The sequence below is a fragment of the Bos mutus genome, chromosome 14 (genome assembly GCF_027580195.1).
Source record: "Bos mutus isolate GX-2022 chromosome 14, NWIPB_WYAK_1.1, whole genome shotgun sequence".
Lineage (NCBI taxonomy): Eukaryota > Metazoa > Chordata > Mammalia > Artiodactyla > Bovidae > Bos > Bos mutus.
This window is the reverse complement of record NC_091630.1, coordinates 6,563,742-6,586,529: the sequence shown is the minus strand read 5'-3', so window position 1 is coordinate 6,586,529 and position 22,788 is coordinate 6,563,742. Positions and strand designations below refer to the sequence as shown.

At 37.7% G+C, this 22,788-nt stretch overlaps 1 protein-coding gene across 1 annotated transcript in view; it reads right to left on the bottom strand.

The window, feature by feature from the left end:
- The window catches only part of CNBD1 (cyclic nucleotide binding domain containing 1), a 383,222-nt gene that overhangs the window by 104,081 nt on the left and 256,353 nt on the right, over window positions 1-22,788 (bottom strand). The window contains exons 5-6 of the mRNA XM_070382901.1: window positions 20,241-20,386; window positions 9,531-9,697 (exon numbers count right to left, since the gene is read on the bottom strand). Of these exons, the coding sequence (XP_070239002.1) occupies window positions 9,531-9,697; window positions 20,241-20,386 (313 nt within the window). The remainder of the gene's footprint in view (window positions 1-9,530; window positions 9,698-20,240; window positions 20,387-22,788) is intronic.

Genomic DNA, 22,788 nt, shown 5'->3' with positions numbered 1-22,788 from the left:
CCCATGCGTGCAGCAACGAAGACTCAGAATGGGAAAAAAACTAAAATAAAAAATAAAAAAACTGAGCTTGGTCCAGGTCTGGTTCACAGTAGCTCCACTGGATTCATACAACCACCACATGACAACTTCCATGGACTTTAAATATGTAATTTGAATGGATACTTGATATTGATCCCATATTGATTTCTTGGTCTTTTTGGTAAGAGCTATCAGTAAGGAAGATCAAGTAGAAATCTGAAATTCCCTCTCCCTACTATCCTCCACCTTAGCCAAGATAGTAAATCAAAACAATATCATAGACATCAGCAAGATGGAAGGCTGGGAATTCCCACCCAGTCCTCATCCCCCCACAAAAGTAACAATTTAACAGCAATCCACAAATAAAAACCTAAAAATATTTAGTACAAGACAAGGAGGCTCACTCTTTCCACTTCTCTTAAACATAGTACTATCATCCTAGGCAGAGAAATGGTGCAAAGAGAAAGAGAAGGAGAAGAAAAAAAAAAAAAAAAAAGGAGAGAAAGAAAGAAAAGATATCCAAATCAGAAGAAAGAAATAAAATAACTTGCTTGTATATGACATGATGTTATATGTACAAAACCTAAAAAACTTCACCAAAAATTATTATAAATAATAAATAAATCCGGTAAATTTGCAGAATACAAAAGTAATATACAAAATCAGTGTCTTTTCTATACATAATAGCAAATTATACAAAAAAAATTGAGAAAGCATTTACAAAAATTATAAAATACTTAGGAATAAACTTAAAGATATGTACTAAAAATTATAAAACAGTAATGGCATTAAAGAAACCACAGATAAATGGAGACATTTTTTGTTCACAAATAGGAAAAATTAACATAGTTAAAATGTGCATATTATCAACTCCAATTCAATAGCATATTAATAGAATTGTACACTATGACCAAGTGGAATTTATCCCTGGGAGGCAAAGAATAGATCAATATATGCAATCAATAAATGTGATGCACTACATTCTCAGAATGAAAGATAAAGATCATATGATCATCTCAATCTATACAGAAAAAAATCTGACAAAATATACCAGTCTTTCATTTCAACAAATTGAGTATAGAAGGAACATGCCTCATCATAATAAAGGCTATTATGACAAAGCCATGGCTACCATCCTACTCAATGGTGAAAGATTGAAAGCTTTGTTTCTGAGATTAGGAAAAAGATATCACTCTCATCACTATTATTCCACATGATACTGAAATCTTAGACCAATTAGTTAAAACGAAGAAATAAAAGGCATCCAAATCATTAAGGACACGGTAAATTGTTTTATTATTTGTAGGTGAAATTATCTTATATGCAGAAAAATCCAAAAAAGCTGTTGGAACTAATCAAAAAATTCAATAAAGCCTCAGGATATAAAATTAATATACACAAATCAGTGGCATTTCTATATACTAATAGAACACCTGAAAAAGAAATAAACTATCCCACTCACAATAATATCAAAAACATAAAATAATTAAAAATTTATATAGCCAAGGAACTGAAATATCTGTACAATGAAAACTGCAGAGTGTTTATGATGAAAATTGAAGGTACAAAGGGAAAGATATCCCATGTTCATGGACTGGAGCAAATTAATACTATGAATATGTCTATACTATACAAAGTCATATATAGATTCAATGTAATCCCTATCAAAACTCCAGCAGTATTTTTCACAGAAATAAAGAAATCCTAAAATTTGTATGGGACCACAAAAGACTGAATTGCCAAAGCAATACTGAGACAAAAGAACAAAGGTAGAGGTATTACAGGATCTAATTTTAAGCTCTACTACAAGGATATAGTAATTAAAACAATATGGCATTAGCATAAAAATAGAGACATACCAATGGAGCAGAAAAGAGAGCTCAGAAATAAATGCCACCATATACAGTCAACATATATTTCACAAGGGTTCAGGAAAATTCAACAGCGAAAGAATAGTCTCTTCAATAGATAGTGCTTGGAAAATCAGATAGCCATATACTGAAACTGAATTCTTATCTTACAGCACACTACAAAAATTACCTTGAAATGGATTAAAGACACAAGATCTGCTATTGCAAAACTCCTAGAAAAATACACAGGAAAGAAGCTCCTTGAAACTGGTCTTGGTAATGATTTTTTTGACACAATACCAAAAGTACAACGGTAAAAATCAACCATCAGAATTACATTAAGCTTAAAAGCTTATTTACAGCAAAATAAATATAAACAAATGAAAAGGCAGCCGATATAACAGGAGAAAATTTTTCAACCATACATCAGATAAGGGGTTACTATCCAAAATATATAAGGAACTCACACAATTCAATAGCAGAGAAACAAATAACACAATTTTTTAAATGCAAAAACAACCTACATAGATATTTCTCAAAATAATACATTAAAACGAGCAAGTGCTTGAAAAGGTGTTCAACATCACTAACCATCAAGGAAATGAAATCAAAACCATAATAAGATATCACCTCACATCTGTTAGAACGGCTGTTATCAAAAAGAATAGGTAAATGTGCAAGATGTGGTGAAAATTGAATCCTTGTGTACTGTTGGTGGACATGTAAATTGGTAGAGCATTTAAGAAACAGTATGGAGCTTCCCTGGAGAAGGAAATGGCAACCTGCTCCAGTATTCTTGCCTGGAGATTCCCACGGACAGAGGAGCCTGGCAGGCCGTGGTCCATAGGGTCGCAGAGAGTCAGACATGACTGAAGTGACTAAACATGTACGCATGCATGGATCTTCCCTCAAAAAATTAAAACAGAACTACAATACAATCCAGGAACCTCATTTCTGTGCTGTCATCTAAAGAAAGGAAAACAGGATATTGAAGAGACAGCTGCATTTCCTTGTTTATTGAATCATTATTCACAATAGCTAAAACATGAAAACAACCTAAGTGTTTATCCATGGTGAACAGAGCTCAAAAATACGATATATACACAAACAATAGGATTTTATTAAGTTTGAAAAGGAAGGAAATTCTGACAATTGTGACAATACAAATGAACCTGAAAGACATTATGCTAAGTAAAAGCGATCAATTTGCCAACATCTGCTGGATCATCAAAAAAGCAAGAGAGGTCCAGAAAAACATCTATTTCTGCTTTATTGACTATGCAAAGCCTTTGACTGTGTGGCTCACAATAAACTGTGGGAAATTCTGAAAGAGATGGGAATACCAGACCACCTGACCTGCGTCTTGAGAAATCTGTATGCAGGTCAGGAAGCAACAGCTAGAACTGGACATGGAACAACAGACTGGTTCCAAATAGGAAAAGGAGTTCGTCAAGGCTGTATATTGTCACCCTGCTTATTTAATTTATATGCAGAGTACATCATGAGAAACACTGGGCTGGAAGAAGCACAAGCGGGAATCAAGATTGCCAGGACAAATATCAATAACCTCAGATACGCAGATGACACCACCATTATGGCAGAAAGTGAAGAGGAACTAAAAAGCCTCTTGATGAAAGTGAAAGAGGAGAGTGAAAAAGTTGGCTTAAAGCTCAACATTCAGAAAACGAAGATCATGGCATCTGGTCCCATCACTTCATGGGAAATAGGTGGGGAAACAATGGAAACAGTGTCAGACTTTATTTTTCTGGGCTCCAAAATCACTGCAGATGATGACTGCAGCCATGAAATTAAAAGACGCTTACTCCTTGGAAGGAAAGTTATGATCAACCTAGATAGCATATTCAAAATCAGAGACATTACTTTGCCAACAAAGGTCCATCTAGTCAAGGCTATGGTTTTTCCAGTGGTCATGTATGGATGTGAGAATTGGACTGTGAAGAAAGCTGAGCACCGAAGAATTGATCCTTTTGAACTGTGGTGTTGGAGAAGACTCTTGAGAGTCCCTTGGACTGCAAGGAGATCCAACCAGTCTATCCTAAAGGAGACAAGTCCTGGGTGTTCATTGGAAGGACTGATGCTAAAGCTGAAACTCCAGTACTTTTGCCAACTCATGCGAAGAGTTGACTCATTGGAAAAGACCCTGATGCTGGGAGGGATTAGGGGCAGGAGGAGAAGGGGATGACAGAGGATGAGATGGCTGGATGGCATCACCGACTCGATGCACATGAGTTTGTGTGAACTCCAGAAATTGGTGATGGACAGGGAGGCCTGGCGTGCTGGGATTCATGGGGTCACAAAGAGTCGGACATGACTGAGCAACTGAACTGAACTGAACTGAACTGAATATAATCAACAATATGAATCTGCCTGCCAATGCAGGAGACGCAGGAGATGCAGGTTAGATTCCTGTCAGGAACATCCCTGAGTAGGAAATGGCAACCCACTCCAGTATTCTTGCTGGGAAAACTCCATGGTTAGAGGAGCTGGTTGGGCTGCAATCAATAGAGTCACAATGAGTAAAAGATAACTGAGCAACTGAGCAACTGAACACACACACACACACACACACACAATAGTGTATACTTGAACTTTGCTAGGAGGATAGATATTGTGTTCTCATTACAAGTACACAACAATCTAACTATATAAGATGATGAATATGTTAATTAGCTTGACTGTGCTGATCACTTCACAATGTATATACGTATATCAAAACATCAAGATACATACCTTAAACATATACAAATTTTCTTGTCAGATTATACATCAGCAAAGCTGAAACAAAAACACTACTGCATTCCTGGAAGAATGACACCTATTACTGCTGCACTCAAAGACCTAATTCAGGATTCAGATTTGGTAGTCCAATCTTATTTCATTAAATTCTTGAGTTTTGTCCTCAACAAGAAAAAAACCAGATCCTAGAAGATTGGAGTGGATTACACTTTCATGCACTGGAGAAGGAAATGGCAACCCACTCCAGTGTTCTTGCCTGGAGAATCCCAGGGACGGGGGAGCCTGGTGCGCTGCCATCTCTGGCGTCGCACAGAGTCGGACACGACTGAAGCGACTTAGCAGCAGCAGCAACACTATAAAGTTAACAAAGAAATGGCCCTAATTATAGCTGCTCTGCAAAATGTGATATTCTTTTTTTCTAAAACAGATTGAAAAAGTATTGGGTCTGCACAGAAGAACTGTACAAAAAAAGGTCTTAATGATTGGGTAACCACGATGGTGTGGTCACTCACCAAGAGCCAGACATCTTAGAGTGTGAAGTCTAGTGGACCTTAGGAAGCATGACGACTAAGAAAGCCAGTGGAGGTGATGGAATTCTAGCTGAGCTATTTCTAATCCTAAAAGAATATGCTGTTAAAATGCTTCACTTAATACACCACGAAATTTGGAAAACTCAGCAGTGACCACAGTACTGGAAAAGGTCAGCTTTCATGTACATCCCAATGCAGGAAAATGCCAAAGAATGTTCAAATTACCACACAATTATGCTCATTTCACAAACTAGCAGGTAATGCTCAAAAGCCTTTAAGTTAGGCTTCAACACTACATGAACAGAGAACATCCAGATGTACAAGCTGGTATTGGAAAAGGAAGAGGAACCAGAAATCAAATTGACAATATCAATTGGATCATTGAAAAAGCAGGGGATTTCCAGGAAAACATTTACCTCTGCTTTGTTGACTACACTAAAGGCTTTGACTGTGGATCACAAGAAACTCCATGAAATTCTTAAAGAGATGGTAATACCAGATCACCTAACCTGTCTCCTGAGAAACCTGTATGCAAGTCAAGAAGCAACAGTTAGAACTGGACATGGAAAAATGGACTGGTTCAAAATTGGGAAGGAGTATGTCAGGGCTGTATATTATCGTTCTACTTATTTAACTTAGTAGAGTACATCATGTGAAATGCTAAATCACAAGTTAGAATCAAGATTCTAATCCAAAATCACTGCAGATGGTGACTGCAGCCATGAAATTAAAAGACGCTTACTCCTTGGAAGAAAAGCTATGACTAACCATGTTAAAAAGCAGAGACATTATTCTGCCAACAAAGGTCCATCTAGAAAAAGCTATGATTTTTCCTGTAGTCATGTCTGGATGTAAGAGTTGGACCATAAAGAAAGCTGAGTGCGAAGAATTGACACCTCTGAACTGTGGTGTTGGAGAAGACTCTTGAGAGTCCCTTGAACAGCAAGGAGATCCAACCAGTCCATCCCAAAGGAAATCAGTCCTGAATACTCATTGGAAGGATTGATGCTGAGGCTGAAACTCCAATACTTTGTTCATCTGATGCGAAGAACCAACTCATTGGAAAAGACCCTGATGCTGGGAAAGATTGAAAGGCAGGAGGTGAAGGGTTCGATAGAGGATGAGATGGTTGGATGGCATCACTGACTCAATGGACATGAGTTTGAGGAAGCTCCAGGAATTGGTCATGGACAGGGAATCCTGGTGTGCTGCAGTCCATGGGGTCACAAAGAGTCAGATACAACTGAGCGACTGAACTGAACTGAACTGAGAATGAAGATTGCTAGGAGAAATGTCAATAACCTCAGATAAGCAAATGATGCCACTCTAACAGCAGAAAGTGAAGAGAAACTAAAGAGCCTCTTGATAAAGATGAAAGAGTGAAGAAACTGGCTTAAAGAAGAGAGTGAAAAGTCTGGCTTAAAACTCAACATTTAAAAAAAATAAAAAAAAAATGAAGATCATGGCATCTGGTCCCATCACTTCATGGCAAATAGATGAGGAAAAAATGGAAACAGTGACAGATTTTATTTTGGGGGGTTCCAAAGTCTTTGCAGATGGTGACTGCAGCCATGAAATTAAAACACACTTGTTCCTTGGAAGAAAAGTTATGACAAACCTAGACAGCATATTAAAAAACAGAATAGGAAAAGCAAATAGGAAAAGGAGTATGTCAAGGCTGTATATTATCACCCTGCTTATTTAACTTATATGCAGAGTACATCATGACAAATGCTGGGCTGGAAGAAGCACAAGCTGGAATCAAGATTGCCGGGAGAAATATCAATATCCTCAGCTATGCAGATGACACCACCCTTATGGCAGAAAGTGAAGAGGAACTAAAAAGCCTCTTGAAGAAAGTGAAAGTGGAGAGTGAAAAAGTTGGCTTAAAGCTCAACATTCAGAAAACGAAGATCATGGCATCTGGTCCCATCACTTCATGGGAAATAGATGGGGAAACAGTGGAAACAGTGTCAGACTTTATTTTTCTGGGCTCCAAAATCACTGCAGATGGTGACTGCAGCCATGAAATTAAAAGACGCTTACTCCTTGGAAGGAAAGTTATGACCAACCTAGATGGCATATTGAAAAGCAGAGACATTACTTTGCCAACAAAGGTCCATCTAGTCAAGGCTATGGTTTTTCCTGTGGTCATATATGGATGTGAGAGTTGGACTGTGAAGAAGGCTGAGCACCAAAGAATTGATGCTTTTGAACTGTGGTGTTGGAGAAGACTCTTGAGAGTCCCTTGGACTGCAAGGGGATCCAACCAGTCCATTCTGAAGGAGATCAGCCCTGGGATTTCTTTGGAAGGAATGATGCTAAAGCTGAAACTCCAGTACTTTGGCCACCTCATGTGAAGAGTTGACTCATTGGAAAAGACCCTGATGCTGGGAGGGATTGGGGGCAGGAGGAGAAGGGGACGACAGAGGATGAGATGGCTGGATGGCATCACTGACTCGATGGACATGAGTCTGAGTGAAATGCAGGAGTTGGTGATGGACAGGGAGGCCTGGCGTGCTGCAATTCATGGGGTCGCAAAGAGTCGGACATGACTGAGCAACTGAACTGAACTGAACTGAAGGAGATCAAACAAGTCAATTCTAAAGAAAATCAACCCTGGATGGTCATTGGAAGGACTGATGCTGCAGCTGAAGCTCCAATACTTTGGGACCTGGTGCAGAGAGCTGACTCATTTGCAAAGACCCTGATGCTGGGAAAGATTGAAGGCAGGGGGAGAAGTGGGTGACAGAGAATGAGATGGCTGGGATGGCACCATCAACTCAACGGACATGACTGTGAGCAAACTCTTGGAAATAATGAAGGATAGGGAAGCCTGGCATGCTGCAGTTTATGGGGTCGCAATAGTTGGACATGACTGAATGACTGAAAAACAACACAGTAGGTGGCCACTGAGTGATAAGTTCATTTTTTTCCATTCCAATCAAGATAGAAGGTCAGAAGCATTACTCATTCATCTGTGATCAACAACAATTTATACTTCTATGTTTTTGTCTCATTTTTTCTTTTGGGTTCCAAAGTCATTGCAGCTGGTGCCTGCAGCCATGAAATTAGAAGACACAATGCTTCTTGGAAGGAAAGCTATGGCAAACCTACACAGCATATTAAAAGCAGAAACATCACTTTGCTGACAAAGTTCCATAACATCAAAGCTATGGTTTTACAGCAGTCATGAACGGATGTGAAAGTTGGATCCTAAAGAAGGCTGAGTGCCAAAGAATTTATTCTTTCGAATTGTGGTGTTGGAGAAGACTCTTGAAAGTCCCTTAGACAGCAAAGGAGATCAAACCAGTTAATCCTAAAGGAAAAAAACCCTGAATATTCATTGGAAGAACTGATTCTGAAGCTTAAGCTCCAATATTCTTCACCACCTGATGTGAAGAGTCGACTCATTGGGAAAGACCTTGATGCTGGGAAAGACTGAAGGCAAAAGGATAAGAAGGCAGCTGAAAATGAAATGGTTGGATAACATCACTGATTCAATGGACGTGAACTTGGGCAAACTCTGGAAGATAGTGAAGGATGGGGAGGCCTGTTGTGATGCAGTCTATGATGTTGCAACAAGTTGGACATGACTTAATGACTGAAAAAAAAAGTTAATATTTTATCCATGTCTGTCTTTATTGTCTTTATCCATGCTTATCCTTCTTGAATCTGAGAATATTCTAGGTCTTCCTGACTTCAATCCATAGTGCTAAATCATTTGATTTTCATTAGTTTCTTTGGCTATTTACTCCTCTGAGCATCTTGATCACCCTACATCCAAAACTGGCTTTTAGAGCTGCAATTCTAGTTGAACCAGTGCTGACCCTCATGTTGGGTATCCAGGTATCCAGAAAGATACTAATCTTTATTTGAGCCAGTTGATAGTCCTCAAACATTGCATATAAACAAAGTGTTTTCTTCAATTGAGACTTTCTGATTGTAATAGAATCAACCCTTTGATTACCTTATCATTGCTCTTGAGATAAATAGCACAAGCACACACTCTTAATTTTATTTAAAAGACCCTTCATGTTCTGTCCTCTGTGTTCCCTTTCTTAAACCACTCCCTCCCTCTTATCTCCTTCTTCACTTAGTGATCCAGTTACAATGGCTTTGTCTTAGTAATCAAACGCACCACTAAACGCCAGTCAGTGGGCCGTATGTTGTGGAAGGCATCCCACATTAATTTTTTTAAAACACATCTCCAGTTGTGATGACAGTATAATTTTTATTTTTAAAAGTTATATTAGCTTTAATATTTCAGGTAACACTGGACATATGTAAATATCTGGAAGAGATAAAGTTTATAACAATGATACATCATTGCTTATTGAAGGAGCAAATATTCATTTCTTACCATGGGACCAACTCCAGTCAATAGAGGGTTTCTGAACTCTTCACTGAAATCAAAGCTGTGAAAACTCTGAGGTATGAAAGAGGTTGTAGAGTCATGTTCTTCAATCAGATTTTTATATATTTGTGTTTGAGGTCGAGCTAGGCCTTTCAGTATTATATAAAATCCATCATTTCCAATCACTGAAAGAAAACAAAACCAAACAAGATATACTATAGACCTTATTCAAAGGTGCTTTGATGTATATGTGTCTGCAATACATATTACAATTGCTTCCCTTTGAGCAGATTTCTTTTTATTTATTCATTGACAGTGACTTTAATGTAGCAGTTAGGCATCACAAAAATTTAGACAAATAGCAAAAATAACAAAGATATCTACACTTAGAATACTATTTGCTGACAGCTATTTAGAGTAATCAATCCCCTTATGGAACTGATACCTTCTAGGAAAGAATCGTGGTGACGTATCAAGATTAATAGGTTTAAGACAAAATGAGGAGAAAAGTGCCAGAAAAGCCCTTGAACCTTTTAAAATGTTTCTGTCCCCTTCAAAAATGCCATTCTTTTTGTTTTATATAAGTAGCAGTTTATCACTAATAATTTTCATTTATCTTTGCTGTAGACAGGATGGATGACTCGTAGAACTGAGTAAAGAATATACTATGAAAAGAGAAATGGATCATTACTAGGAAAAATTTTTTGGTTTTTTTTTTCAGTCTTTCTTCTATTCCATTTTCTAACTCTCCACAATTTGTCATCCAGCCCCACTACCTAAAGTTCAAATAGATGCCTGAAGGTCGGAAGGCTCATTCGCTAGTGAAGGTTTTGAACGAAATACAGATCACTTTTAGTTTTTCTGAAGCCCGTCACTTTGGAGAAGCACATCATGGGAACTGGATGATGTCGCTTCTTTTCTCTGTTATTTACATTACATGGCTCCAAAGGAGTACATTATTCAAGTGTGGTGCTTTGCTTACCATTTGCTTATTAACTTGTAAATAAAACCTTTACAAGTTGATTTTAATGGATACCTGCATTTCTTTCTTTTTATGCCCTATGACATGTCACCTACTTGTCTTCTCTGTTTTTGTCTAAACTGAGTCCTTAATGGAGGGGATCTTTTGTACACCATCTGTACACCAGTTCAGTTCAGTTCAGTCTCTCAGTCATGTTGGACTCTTTGCAACCCCATGAACCGCAGCATGCCAGAACTCCCTGTCCATCACTAACTGCTGGAGTCTACCCAAACCCATGTCCATTGAGTTGGTGATGCCATCCAACCATCTCATCCTCTGTTGTCCCCTTCTCCTCCTGCCCTCAGTCTTTCCCAGCATCAGGGTCTTTTCCAATGAGACAGCTCTTCCCATCAGGTGGCCAAAGTATTGGAGCTTCAGCTTCAACATCAGTCCTTCCCACGAACACCCAGGACTAGTCTCCTTTAGGATGGACTGGTTGGATCTCCTTGCAGTCCAAGGGACTCGCAAGAGTCTTCTCCAACAACACAGTTCAAAAGCATCAATTCTTCGGCGCTCAGCTTTCTTTATAGTCCAACTCTCACATCCATACATGACCACAGGAAAAACCATAGCCTTGACTAGATGGACCTTTGTTAGCAAAGTAATGTCTCTGCTTTTTAATATGCTGTCTAGGTCGGTCATAACTTTTCTTCCAAGGAATACACATCTTTTAATTTCATGGCTGCAATCACCATCTGCAGTGATTTTGGAGCCCAGAAAAATAAAGTCAGCCACCGTTTCCACTGTTTCCCCATCTATTTGTCATGAAATGATAGGACTGGATGCCATGATCTTAGTTTTCTGAATGTTGAGCTTTAAGCCATCTGTACATGGTGACTATAAAATAGTGCTTTTCTTTAATCTTCATTAAAGCAAACATTGTGTTTCTTTGGATGCCTTAGTTTAAAATAAATACTTCCCAGATAGCGCAATATCATTTCTTATTAAACATCTAATCTGTGTGACTAAGGCACTGTAGAAATATTGCTTTAAAAAATACTTATATTTTATTTTTGGCTCTGCTGAATCTTTATTGTGGCCCACAGGTTCAACATTCAGAAAACTAAGATCATGGCATCTGGTCCCATCACTTCATGACAAATAGAAACAGTGGAAACAGTGGCAGACTTTATTTTTTTGGGCTCCAGAATCACTCCAGATGGTGACTGCAGCCATGAAATTAAAAGACACTTACTCCTTGGAAGAAAATTATAACCAACCTAGACAGCATATTAAAAAGCAGAGACATTACTTTGCCAACAAAGGTCCATGTAGTCAAGGCTATGGTTTTTCCAGTGGTCATGTGTGGATGTGAGAGCTAGACTATAAAGAAAGCTGAGTGGCACAGAATTGATGCTTTTGAACTGCGTTGTTGGAGAAGACTCTTGAGAGTCCCTTGGACTGCAAGGAGATCCAACCAGTCCATCCTAAAGGAGATCAGTCCTGGGTGTTCATGGGGAGGACTGATGTTGAAGCTGAAGCTCCAATACTTTGGCCACCTCATGGAAAGAGCTGACTCATTGGAAAAGACCCTGATGCTTGGAAAGATTGAAGGTGGGAGGAGAAGGGGACGACAGAGGATGAGATGGTTGGATGGCATCACCGATTCAGTGGACATGGGTTTGGGTGAACTCCGGGAGTTGGTGATGGACAGGGAGGCCTGGTGTGCTGCAGTCCATGGGGTAACAAAGAGTCAAACACGACTGAATGACTGAACTGAACTGAACAGGTTCTCTGTTGCAGTGAATTCTCTTGTTGTGGAACGTGAGTGCTACGGTGCGTGGGCTTCAGTGGTTGCGGCCTGAGGGTTTCAGCGGTTGCGTTAGGTGAGCTTTGTTGTCTTGTACCATGTGGGGTCTTCCTGAAGCAGGGTTCAGACACATGTCCCCTGCATTGGTAGGCAGACTCTTAACCAGTGAACCACCAGTGAAGTCTGAAACATTGTTTTATAATAGCTTTCATGTGGGCTGTATAAGAAAAAACACCTTTCATTTCCCAGAGATGCTTACTTGTGTGGTCACATGATCATTCTGATTAATAAAACATTGAGAGGATTTTTGCTTTCCAAATATGCACATCACCCCTGTTTCCCTGCTAGAATGGGTGTCGGATATTTGAGCTGAGGAAAATGCGAGGAAAATCTCAGAGGCTTCACCTCACATCTTTCAGCTACTGTCCTGTAACATAAATACAAATAAACCTGAAAAATGTTAGAAACTAATGTCCTCTAGTTCTTTGTTACTCACAGCTGAACACAATTTCTGTGTGAATATTGTTGGAATTTCACTGAATTCTATTCACAAAACATGTTCACCTTACTGATGAAGGCCAGTCTTCAGTCCTCTGGAAGAAATTTTCCTTTTCCTTCATCCTTGGCCCAGTGACAGTGAATCTAACTGAATAAATTCTGCTTGAAATGTATTGATTTTTATATTACATTTTAAAAATATTTATGATATTAAGGAGGCCTTAAGAGTTCAAGCAGTCTAAGGAATTTGGTTGTGTCTTACTCTTTGTGACCCCATGGTTGTAGTCCACCAGGCTCCTCTGTCCATGGGATTCTCCAGGCAAGAATACTGTAGTGGGTTGCCATTTCCTCCTCCAGGGAATCTTCCTGACTCAGGGATCACTCAGGTCTCCCGCATTACAGGCAAATTCTTTACCATCTGAGCCACCAGGGAAGCCCAACTAAGGAGTTTAAGTAATATAGGGACTTTGAGATCCATGGAAAATATTTTTGGTCAGAAAATATCTCATCAGTACCCAAATTATACTTATTTAAAAAGCAGTCAAACGAAGCCATTGTGGAAGCTGCTAACTCCATTTATATAAAGGATGATAGCTGTATTTGAAATGGCAAAGAGGAGCTCTATTTTAAAAGAAAATATTTTATTAATATTAGGTAGATATAATTTTCTCTTTTTTATTGAGATATAGCTGATGTTCAATATTATGTAAGTTTCAGATATACAACATAGTGACTCATTCTTTAAAGGTTATATTCCATTTCTATTTACTATAAAATATGGTTATATTCCAAGAGAAGAAAATGGCAAACCACTCCAGTCTTCTTGCTTGGAAAATCCCATGGACGGAGGAGCCTGGTGGGCTACAGCCCATGGGGTTGCAGGGGGTCGGACACGACTGAGTGACTTCACTTCACTCACTTCATACTTTATCACTGGAGAAGGAAATGGCAACCCACTCCAGTCCTCTTGCCTGGAGAATCCCATGGACGGAGGAGCCTGACGGGCCATGCTCCATGGAGTCGCAGAGAGTCGGACACGACTGAAGTGACTGAGCATGCATGGTTATATGCCATGTATTGTACTGACTATAAATCCTGGCAGTGTATTTATTTTATACAAGGTAATTGGTACTTCTAAATCCTCTACCCTACCTTATCTTACCCCTCTCTTCTTTTTTATCCCCACTGGTAACCACCAGTTTGTTCTCTATATATGTGAGCCTGTTTTCTTTTTGTTATAGTCCCTAGTTTGTTTTATTTTTTAGATATTACATACAGGTGATATCATATAACTGTCTTTCCAACTCTGACTTATTTCACTCAACATAATAACTTCTAAGTCTATCCAGGTTGCTACAAATGGCAAAATATTATTTCTATGGCTGAATAGCATTCAATCTTATTTCTTCATCCTTCTGTAGTTGGACACTTGTGTTCCTTCCATATCTCGGCAGTTGTAAATAATGTTGCTATGAATACTGGGTGCATGTTCAAATTAGTGCTTTTGGTTTCTTTGGATGAATACCCAGAAATGGGACTGCAGGGTCTTATACTAGTATTTTGAGAAACCTCCATACTGCTTTCCACAGTGGCTGCACCATTTTGCATTCTTACTAACAGCCAACAAAGGTTTCCTTTTCTCCACATCCTTGCCAACATTTGTCATTTCTGGTCTTCGATGACAGCCATTCTAGCATAGTGGCTCTCTGTGTTATCTGACATATGGCGTAGTAACAGGTGTAACATAGAGTCCCACTCTGGTTTTAATTTGCACTCCCCTATTCCCCTGACATGAGATTGAGCATCTTTTCCTGTGCTTATTGACCATTTGTATGTATTCTTTGAAAAATATCTATTCACCTCATTTTTAATTGAGTTGATTACGTTTTTGATGTTGAGTTGTATGAGTTGTTTAAATATTTTGGATATTAACTCCATTTATATAAAAATCACATTACTTGCAAAAAATTTTTCCCATTAAATAAGTTGTCTTTTTGTCAATGGTTTCCTCGTCTGTGCGAAAGCTTTTACATTTAATTGGGTTCCATTTGTTTATATTTACTTTTATTTCCTCTGCTTTAGGAAATACACTCAAAAAATATTGCTACAATTAATATCAAAGACTGTTTGGTTTATGTTCTCTTCTAGGAGTTTTATGGTTTCCAGTCTTACCTTTAGGTCTTTAGGTAGATACCATTTTAAATGATTTACTACATAATGATAATTTTTTCTTTTCAAAAAAAGATACTATAGATGGATCAAGTACTGGTTTAGGAAGTTTGTATTTAGTCCCACTTTTGCATCCATTATGTATTCTTGGAAGAATCATGTATTTCTAAGTTCAATTTCCAATTCAGAAATCATCATGCTAAGTCAAATTATCTACATATATTATATTTTTTTATTTTTCCAATATTCAGTGAAACAGTGAAATATATTTTTATGTTGCTGAATTTACTATTCAAGTTTAAATAAATTAGAATTTCAAAACTATATAAATAACCAAATTTTACCAATAAAAAGATTACTTAAAAAAATTTTGGATAGCTTTAATAAACTTTTAGAAATACAGATGAAAAAGACTTACCTAATTACAATATTTAAATTAGTCAACAATACTTAAAACCCCATATTAAATCTCCAGAAACTTTTTTCAATGTTTCTCCGCACTTCAGGGTTCCAGTTTCATTTCTACCTTCCTCCCACCCAAGAGGATTCCCAGGCAGTATTGCGGTAGAGATCCACCTGCCAACGCAGGAGACATGAGAGACGCAGGTTCGGTCCCTGGGTTGGGCAGATCCCCTAGAGAAGGAAATGGCAACCCATTGCAGGATTCTTGCCTGGAAAATTCCACGGACAGAGGAACCTGGCAGGCTATAGTCCCTTGGATCTCAAAGAGTCGGACATAACGAAGCACACATGCACGCCCTATCCAAGAGACATTTGTGAGGTTTGGAGAAAATTAACGTAACTTTCATGGATGAATCTTTATGACCCATGGAGAACGCCTTAGTTGCAGCGAAAGCACACGTGCACTTTAGAATCAATATACATCCTTCAAGGCCTCGTTTGCCTTTAAGAGAGCCATAGTCTTTACGGTAAGGTTAAATATTTTATTACTTCTATTGTAAGAGCATATTGTTCGAATTATGGTTAATTTATATACGGGGAAGGTGCCCATTAAATTTTTCATGAGATGTAACTACTATGGTTTTATATGCTATGAGAAATTTAAGCCACCACAGAAAATAAAGTCTATGCACGCTAAGATTTGTTTAAGGTTTAGTAATCTAAACATATTTTTCAGCATTAAAAATAAATACAATATTTTAAAATGAGGAGCTATGGAGTTTTTGTGATATAACCTCATAGAAAGTAAGACTAAAAGGGAATAAATTGAAAGAAATAGCAGAGAAGTAACATTAAGACTTAATGGACTTCAAGTAAAGAAAAGGGCAAAATTGATGTATATGTATTAAGAGACAAAAATCCCCATATCAATAATTTCATAGCAATGTTGCAATGTTAATTTAAAGGTAGATATTAATAAAACTTTTATCTATGATCCAATTCCATATTAGCCATTAAATTGGATTCTCTTCTAAGCTAATTTTCTTAGCTTTCTGAACTTTAGTTTGCCAGTCTTAAAAATGCCCTCTGCCTGGGCCATAAAATGAGATCCAGTGGGAAACTCTTGGGATTGATTAAATTAAGTAAACTATATCTATATAGCATATAGAGTTTACCATATGTACTATATATATATATAAAGTATTTTATTATAGTAGCATAAATAATCTTTATATATAATGATCATCATATAGTACTCATGTTTTTAGTACCATTTTCACCTAAGCTAGAAATATGTATGTGTATTATTCAGTATTTGAAATCAAGAAATTGCTGCTCTTGTTAATATTTTATTGTTTAAGAAAACAATTCATGAGAGGCTAAGTGAGTAGGAAGCTGCCTTAAATGACGAAACTATAAAAAATCCTATGATCAGAAAAGAGACCAGAAGGTGCAAACAGCTGTGCAGAATTACAAGAAAGAAACCAAAGCCTTAGCAGCAGATTGAAAGTCAGCAGCCTGGTGATGAGAGGTTACTACGGGGAATACTTTAAATAACAGCAGAGGGAGGGAAGTGCACACATGAATAAAGAAAAAGGGAAAAGAAAGACACCTGGCTGGACCTGTTTTGTTTTGTTTTGTTTTAGAGTTGGATGAACAAAGATTTACAAAGGTCAGATATTTAATGAGTTGACTGCTTTGGTAGTGAAACACAAATGAGTTGCCAGAATGAGATGTCTTAAAAACTCAAGAGAAGGGTTGTCGCACATGTAGGTGTAAACACAGATAATAAAATGTCTGATGTGTTTAAAAATATGCACTACTGAAATGAATTGCAAAGTCTTATTTAACATAAATCTTCACATTTTAAAGTTGGTCTTTGTTAAGTAATGAAAGTTCATATTTTATCAGTTTTCACACAAGTCATTACAATACCTGGAGAATACAATATTTGCTTCTAATTTTAGTTTTAAAACCTTTTATAAAAAACTAAGAGCTACTTACAAACACTAGCACATAAATATACATTCATTGTGGAGAATTCAACACAAAATATATGTGGATTTTTTTTTTTAATGTTGGCAATTTGATCTCTGATTCCTCTGCCTTTTTAAAATCATCTTGAATGTTGGGAAGTTCTCGGTTCATGTACTGTTGAAGCCTGGCTTGAAGGATTTTGAGCATTACTTTGCTAGTGTGTGAAACGAGCACAATTGTACCGTAGTTTGAAGGTTCTTTGGCATTGCCTTCCTTTGGGACTGGAATGAAAACTGACCTTTTCCAGTCCTGTGGCTATTGATGATTTCCAAATTTTCTGGCATATTGAGTGAAGCAACATCTTCTTTTACAGCATCATCTTTTAGGATTTGAAATAGTTCAGCTGTAATTCCATCATCTCTACTAGTTTTGTTCATAGTAGTACTTCCTAAGGTCCACTTGACTTTATACTCCAGGGTGTCTGGCTCTAGGTGAGTGATCACACCATCATGGATATCCATGCCATTAAGACCTTTTTTCTACAATTCTGTGTATCTTTGCCACCTCTTCTTAATTGTATCTGTTTCTGTTAGGTCCTTGCCATTTCTACCCTTTATTGTGCCCATCTGTATATGAAGTTTTCCCTTGGTATCTCTAATTTTCTTGAAGAGATCTCTAGTCTTCCCCATTCTATCATTTTCTTCTTTCTTTTCATAGTTCATCTAGAAAGGCTTTCTTTTCTCTCCTTACTGTTCTCTAGAACTTTGCATCAGTTGGGCATTTTTTTTCCTTTTTCCTCTGCCTTTTACTTCCCTTCTTTTCTCAGCTATTTGTATGGCCTCCTCAGACAGCCATTTTGCCTTCTTGGATTTCTTTTTCTCTTGAATGGTTGTGGTCACTGCCTCCTTTACAATGTTGCAAACCTCCATCCATTGTTCAGGTACTCTGTCCATCAGATCTAATCACTTAAATGTATGTGTCACTTCTATTGTATAATCATAAGGGATTTGATTTAGGTCCTACCTGAATGGCCCAGTGGTTTTCCATACTTTCTTCAATTTAAGTCTGAAAGTTGCACTAAGGAGCTCATGATCTGAGTCACAGTCAGCTCCAAGTCTTGTTTTGGCTGACTTTATACAGTTTCTTGGAGAAGGCAATGGCACCCCACTCCAGTACTCTTGCCTGGAAAATCCCATGGAACGAGGAGCCTGGTAGGCTGCAGTCCATGGGGTTGCTAAGAGTCGGACACGACTGAGTGACTTCACTTTCACTTTTCACTTTCATGTATTGGAGAAGGAAATGGCAACCCACTCCAGTGTTCTTGCCTGGAGAATCCCAGGGATGGGGGAGCCTGGTGGGCTGCTGTCTGTGGGGTCGCAGAGTCGGACACGACTGAAGCGACTTAGTGGCATACAGTTTCTCCATCTTTGTCTGCAAAGGATATAATCAATCTGATTTCAGTATTGACCATCTGGTGATGCCTATATGTAGAGTTGTCTTTTGTGTTGTTGGAAGAGGGTGTTTGCTATGACCAGTGTGTTCTCTTGACAAAATTGTTAGCCTTTGCCCTGCTTCATTTTGTACGCCAAACAGGTGTCAAACTCGCCTGTTATTCCAGGTATCTCTTGACTTCCTACTTTTGCATTCTAATCCCCTATGAAGAAAAGAACATTTTGTGTGTGTGTGTGTGAGTTCTAGAAGTTCTTGTAGGTCTTTATGGCCTTCTTCCGCACGAGTCATTGGGGCATAGATTTGGATTACTGTGATATAGAATGGTTACCTTGGAATCAAACTGAGATCATTCTGTCACTTTTGAGATTACACCCATGTACTGCATTTTGGACTCTTCTGTTGACTATGAGGTTGACTCCATTCCTTCTAAGGGATGCTTTCCCCTGGTAGATATGATGGTCATGTGACTTAAATTAAATCCCATCCATTTTAGTTCACTGATGCCTAAACCGTCAATGTTCACCCTTGCCATCTGCTGTTTGACCACATCCAGTTTACCTTGATTTAGTCAACACTCTTCTTTCAGCACTGGAGTTACTTTCACCACCTGATACAGCCACAAGTGGGTGCCACTTCTGCTTTGGATCCGCCTCTTCATTTTTTCTGGATCTATTTCTCGGCTATTCCCCAATAGCATACTGGATACCTACTGACCTGGGAGGCTCATCTTTCAGTGTCATATGTTTTTGCCTTTTCATAATTTTCTAATAGGTATTAAACAAATGCAAAAGAATAATGTTTAAATCTGTTGGTTTAGGTGTGTGTGTGTGACTCTGTGTGTGTTTATTTATATGCCACCACCCCAAAATATTAACATATAAAATGCTTCTATTAATGCATCCATCATATCCCTGGTCAAGGCACTAGAAATTAAAATGGGAAACTTAACTAAAATTTGTCTGAAGTTTTTTTTGTGTTTTTTTTTTCCCTCAATATCTGGGTCAGTCAACTACTTAGACTTATTTGACAAATAAGTACTGTCTTAACTATAAAAATCAATGCTAGATTGTTATTGAATATGTGTGTCAATGAATGGTTTTCCAAGTGTGGTTCCCAGACTAGCAGAAACCCCTGGAATGTTATTGGAAATGCAAATTAAGCTTCATCCTAAATCTACTGAATCAGAAACCTTAGGTGCTAAGCACAGCAACACATCTCAGTGAGTCCTGAGGGATTCTGATACATGTTCAAAAGGGAGAAACACCACTGTAGACCTTTAAAATCTAATTACCAAAATGTGAAGTGTTATTTGTTTCACTACGTATAACTTTACAAATGATAGACATCCAAACAGTACACTCTAGCATGTCAAGTGAAATTAAGATTACTCTGACGGAAAACTCAAAATAGTGATACACGGTTTGTCTTGCCAAATTTTCCTCCAGATTATTCAGTTTACCTGTGCTGCCTTTTATCCAGGTTTCAGAAGTGACATTCTTACTAAGTATTTTCAGATGCTCATCAAGTAGTTGAGAGGTTAAATCTGGAATCGTTTTCAGCATCTTCCACACAATGTTGTGTTCAGATGGAGTCCTATGAATGGGCCTTAAAATAAAAAAGGTTGCATATTAAGAGACTATAGCATAAGTACAAAGAAACAGACCAAAAAATTCTTGATTTTTGAGTTTCCAAATTTGTTTATTCTTGTTTTTAAAATGATTGTTAAAGAATAAGTGATAGTGTTCTCTTTTGTCTTAATAATCTTTAAAATGTGTTCTTTCAAGATAAAGATGCACCTCCATGAAACTTTAAACTATAGGGTATTAAATAGTGCATTTACCTATTTAATAGAAAACTCAATGTTTCAGTTTTAAGATTATATCTCTCATTATTAGTCATTATAATAATAATACCTTTTTAGACAGTAAAATGATTGATGTTTTAGCTATTATTTATTCTTTATTCTTTAAAATGCTATTACAGTCACAGCAAATGAATCTATAATTTAACATTTGAGAATATAAATGTTAAGTTGAAAGATGCATGTGTAATTTTAAATAAAACACAGTTATCCTATGATAGATGATATTTATTTACTTTTCATTCAGTTCAGTTGCTCAGTCATGTCCAACTCTTTCCTACCCCATGGACTGCTGCACTCCAGGCTCCCTGTCCTTTATTATCTCCCTGAGTTTGCTCAAATTCACATCCCTTGAGTCAATGATACCATCCAACCATTTCATCCTCTGTCACCCCCTTCTCCTCTTGCCTTCAATCTTTCCCAGAATCAGGGTCTTTTCAAATGAGTCAGTTCTTTGCATCAGGTGGTCAAAGTATTGGAGCTTCAGCTTCAGCATGAGTCCTTCCAACACTCAGGACTGATTTCCTTTAGGATTGACTGGTTTGATCTCCTTGCTGTCCGAGGGGCTCTCAAGAGTCTTCTGCAACACCACAGTTCAAAAGCATCAATCCTTCAGCGCTCAGCTTTCTTTATAGTCCAGCTCTCACATCCATACATGACTACTGGAAAAACCACAGCTTTGACTATACGGACCTTTGTCAGTAAAGTAATGTCTCTGCTTTTTTTTTTTTTTAATTTATTTTATATTGAAGTATAGTTGATTTACAATGTTAGTTTCTGGTATATAGCAAATGATTTAGTTATATATACATATTTTTTGTATTCTTTTGAATTTTATAGTTCCCGATGCTATATAGTAAGACCTTGTTGTTAATCCTTATGTATATAATAGTTTGTACCTGCCAATCCCAAGTTCCCAATCCCTCCCTCCCTCACCCCTTTCCCCCATGGCAACAACTGTGAGTCTGCTTCTGTTTCATAAATTCATTTGTGTAATATTATAGATTCCACATGTAACTAATATCATTGTCTTTCTCTTTTTGATTTACTTCACTTAGTATGATAATCTCCAAGTCTATCCATGTTCCTGCAAATGGCATTTTTTCATTCTTTTTTACAGCTGAGTAGTATTCCATTATGTATATGTACTGTATCTTCTTTATCCACTCATCTACTGATGGACATTTAGGTTGTTTCTATGTCTTGCCTATTGTAAATAGTGCTACTATGAACATAGAGGTCCACGTATCTTTTTGAATTAGTTTTATCTGGATATATCGCCAGGAGTAGAGTTGTTGAGTCATATGACAACTTTAATTTTTGAGGAATCTTCATACTGTTTTCCATAAAGGCTGCATTAATTTACATTCCCACTAATAGTGTAGGAAGGTTCCCTTTTCTCTACATGTGTTATTTGTAGACTTTTTTTTTTCTAATTTTATTTTATTTTTAAACTTTACATAATTGTATTAGTTTTGCCAAATATCAAAATGAATCCGCCACAGGTATACATGTGTTCCCCATCCCGAACCCTCCTCCCTCCTCCCTCCCCATACCATCCCTCTGGGCCATCCCAGTGCACCAGCCCCAAGCATCCAGCATTGTGCTTCGAACCTGGACTGGCAACTCGTTTCCTACATGATATTTTACATGTTTCATTGCCATTCTCCCAAATCTTCCCACCCTCTCCCTCTCCCACAGAGTCCATAAGACTGTTCTATACATCAGTGTCTCTTTTGCTGTCTCGTACACAGGGTTATTGTTACCATCTTTCTAAATACCATATATATGCGTTAGTATACTGTATTTATGTTTTTCCTTCTGGCTTACTTCACTCTGTATAATAGGCTCCAGTTTCATCCACCTCATTAGAACTGATTCAAATGTATTCTTTTTAATGGCTGAGTAATACTCCATTGTGTATATGTACCACTGCTTTCTTATCCATTCATCTGCTGATGGACATCTAGGTTGCTTCCATGTCCTGGCTATTATAAACAGTGCTGCGATGAACATTGGGGTACACGTGTCTCTTTCCCTTCTGGTTTCCTCAGTGTGTATGCCCAGCAGTGGGATTACTGGATCATAAGGCAGTTCTATTTCCAGTTTTTTAAGGAATCTCCACACTGTTCTCCATAGTGGCTGT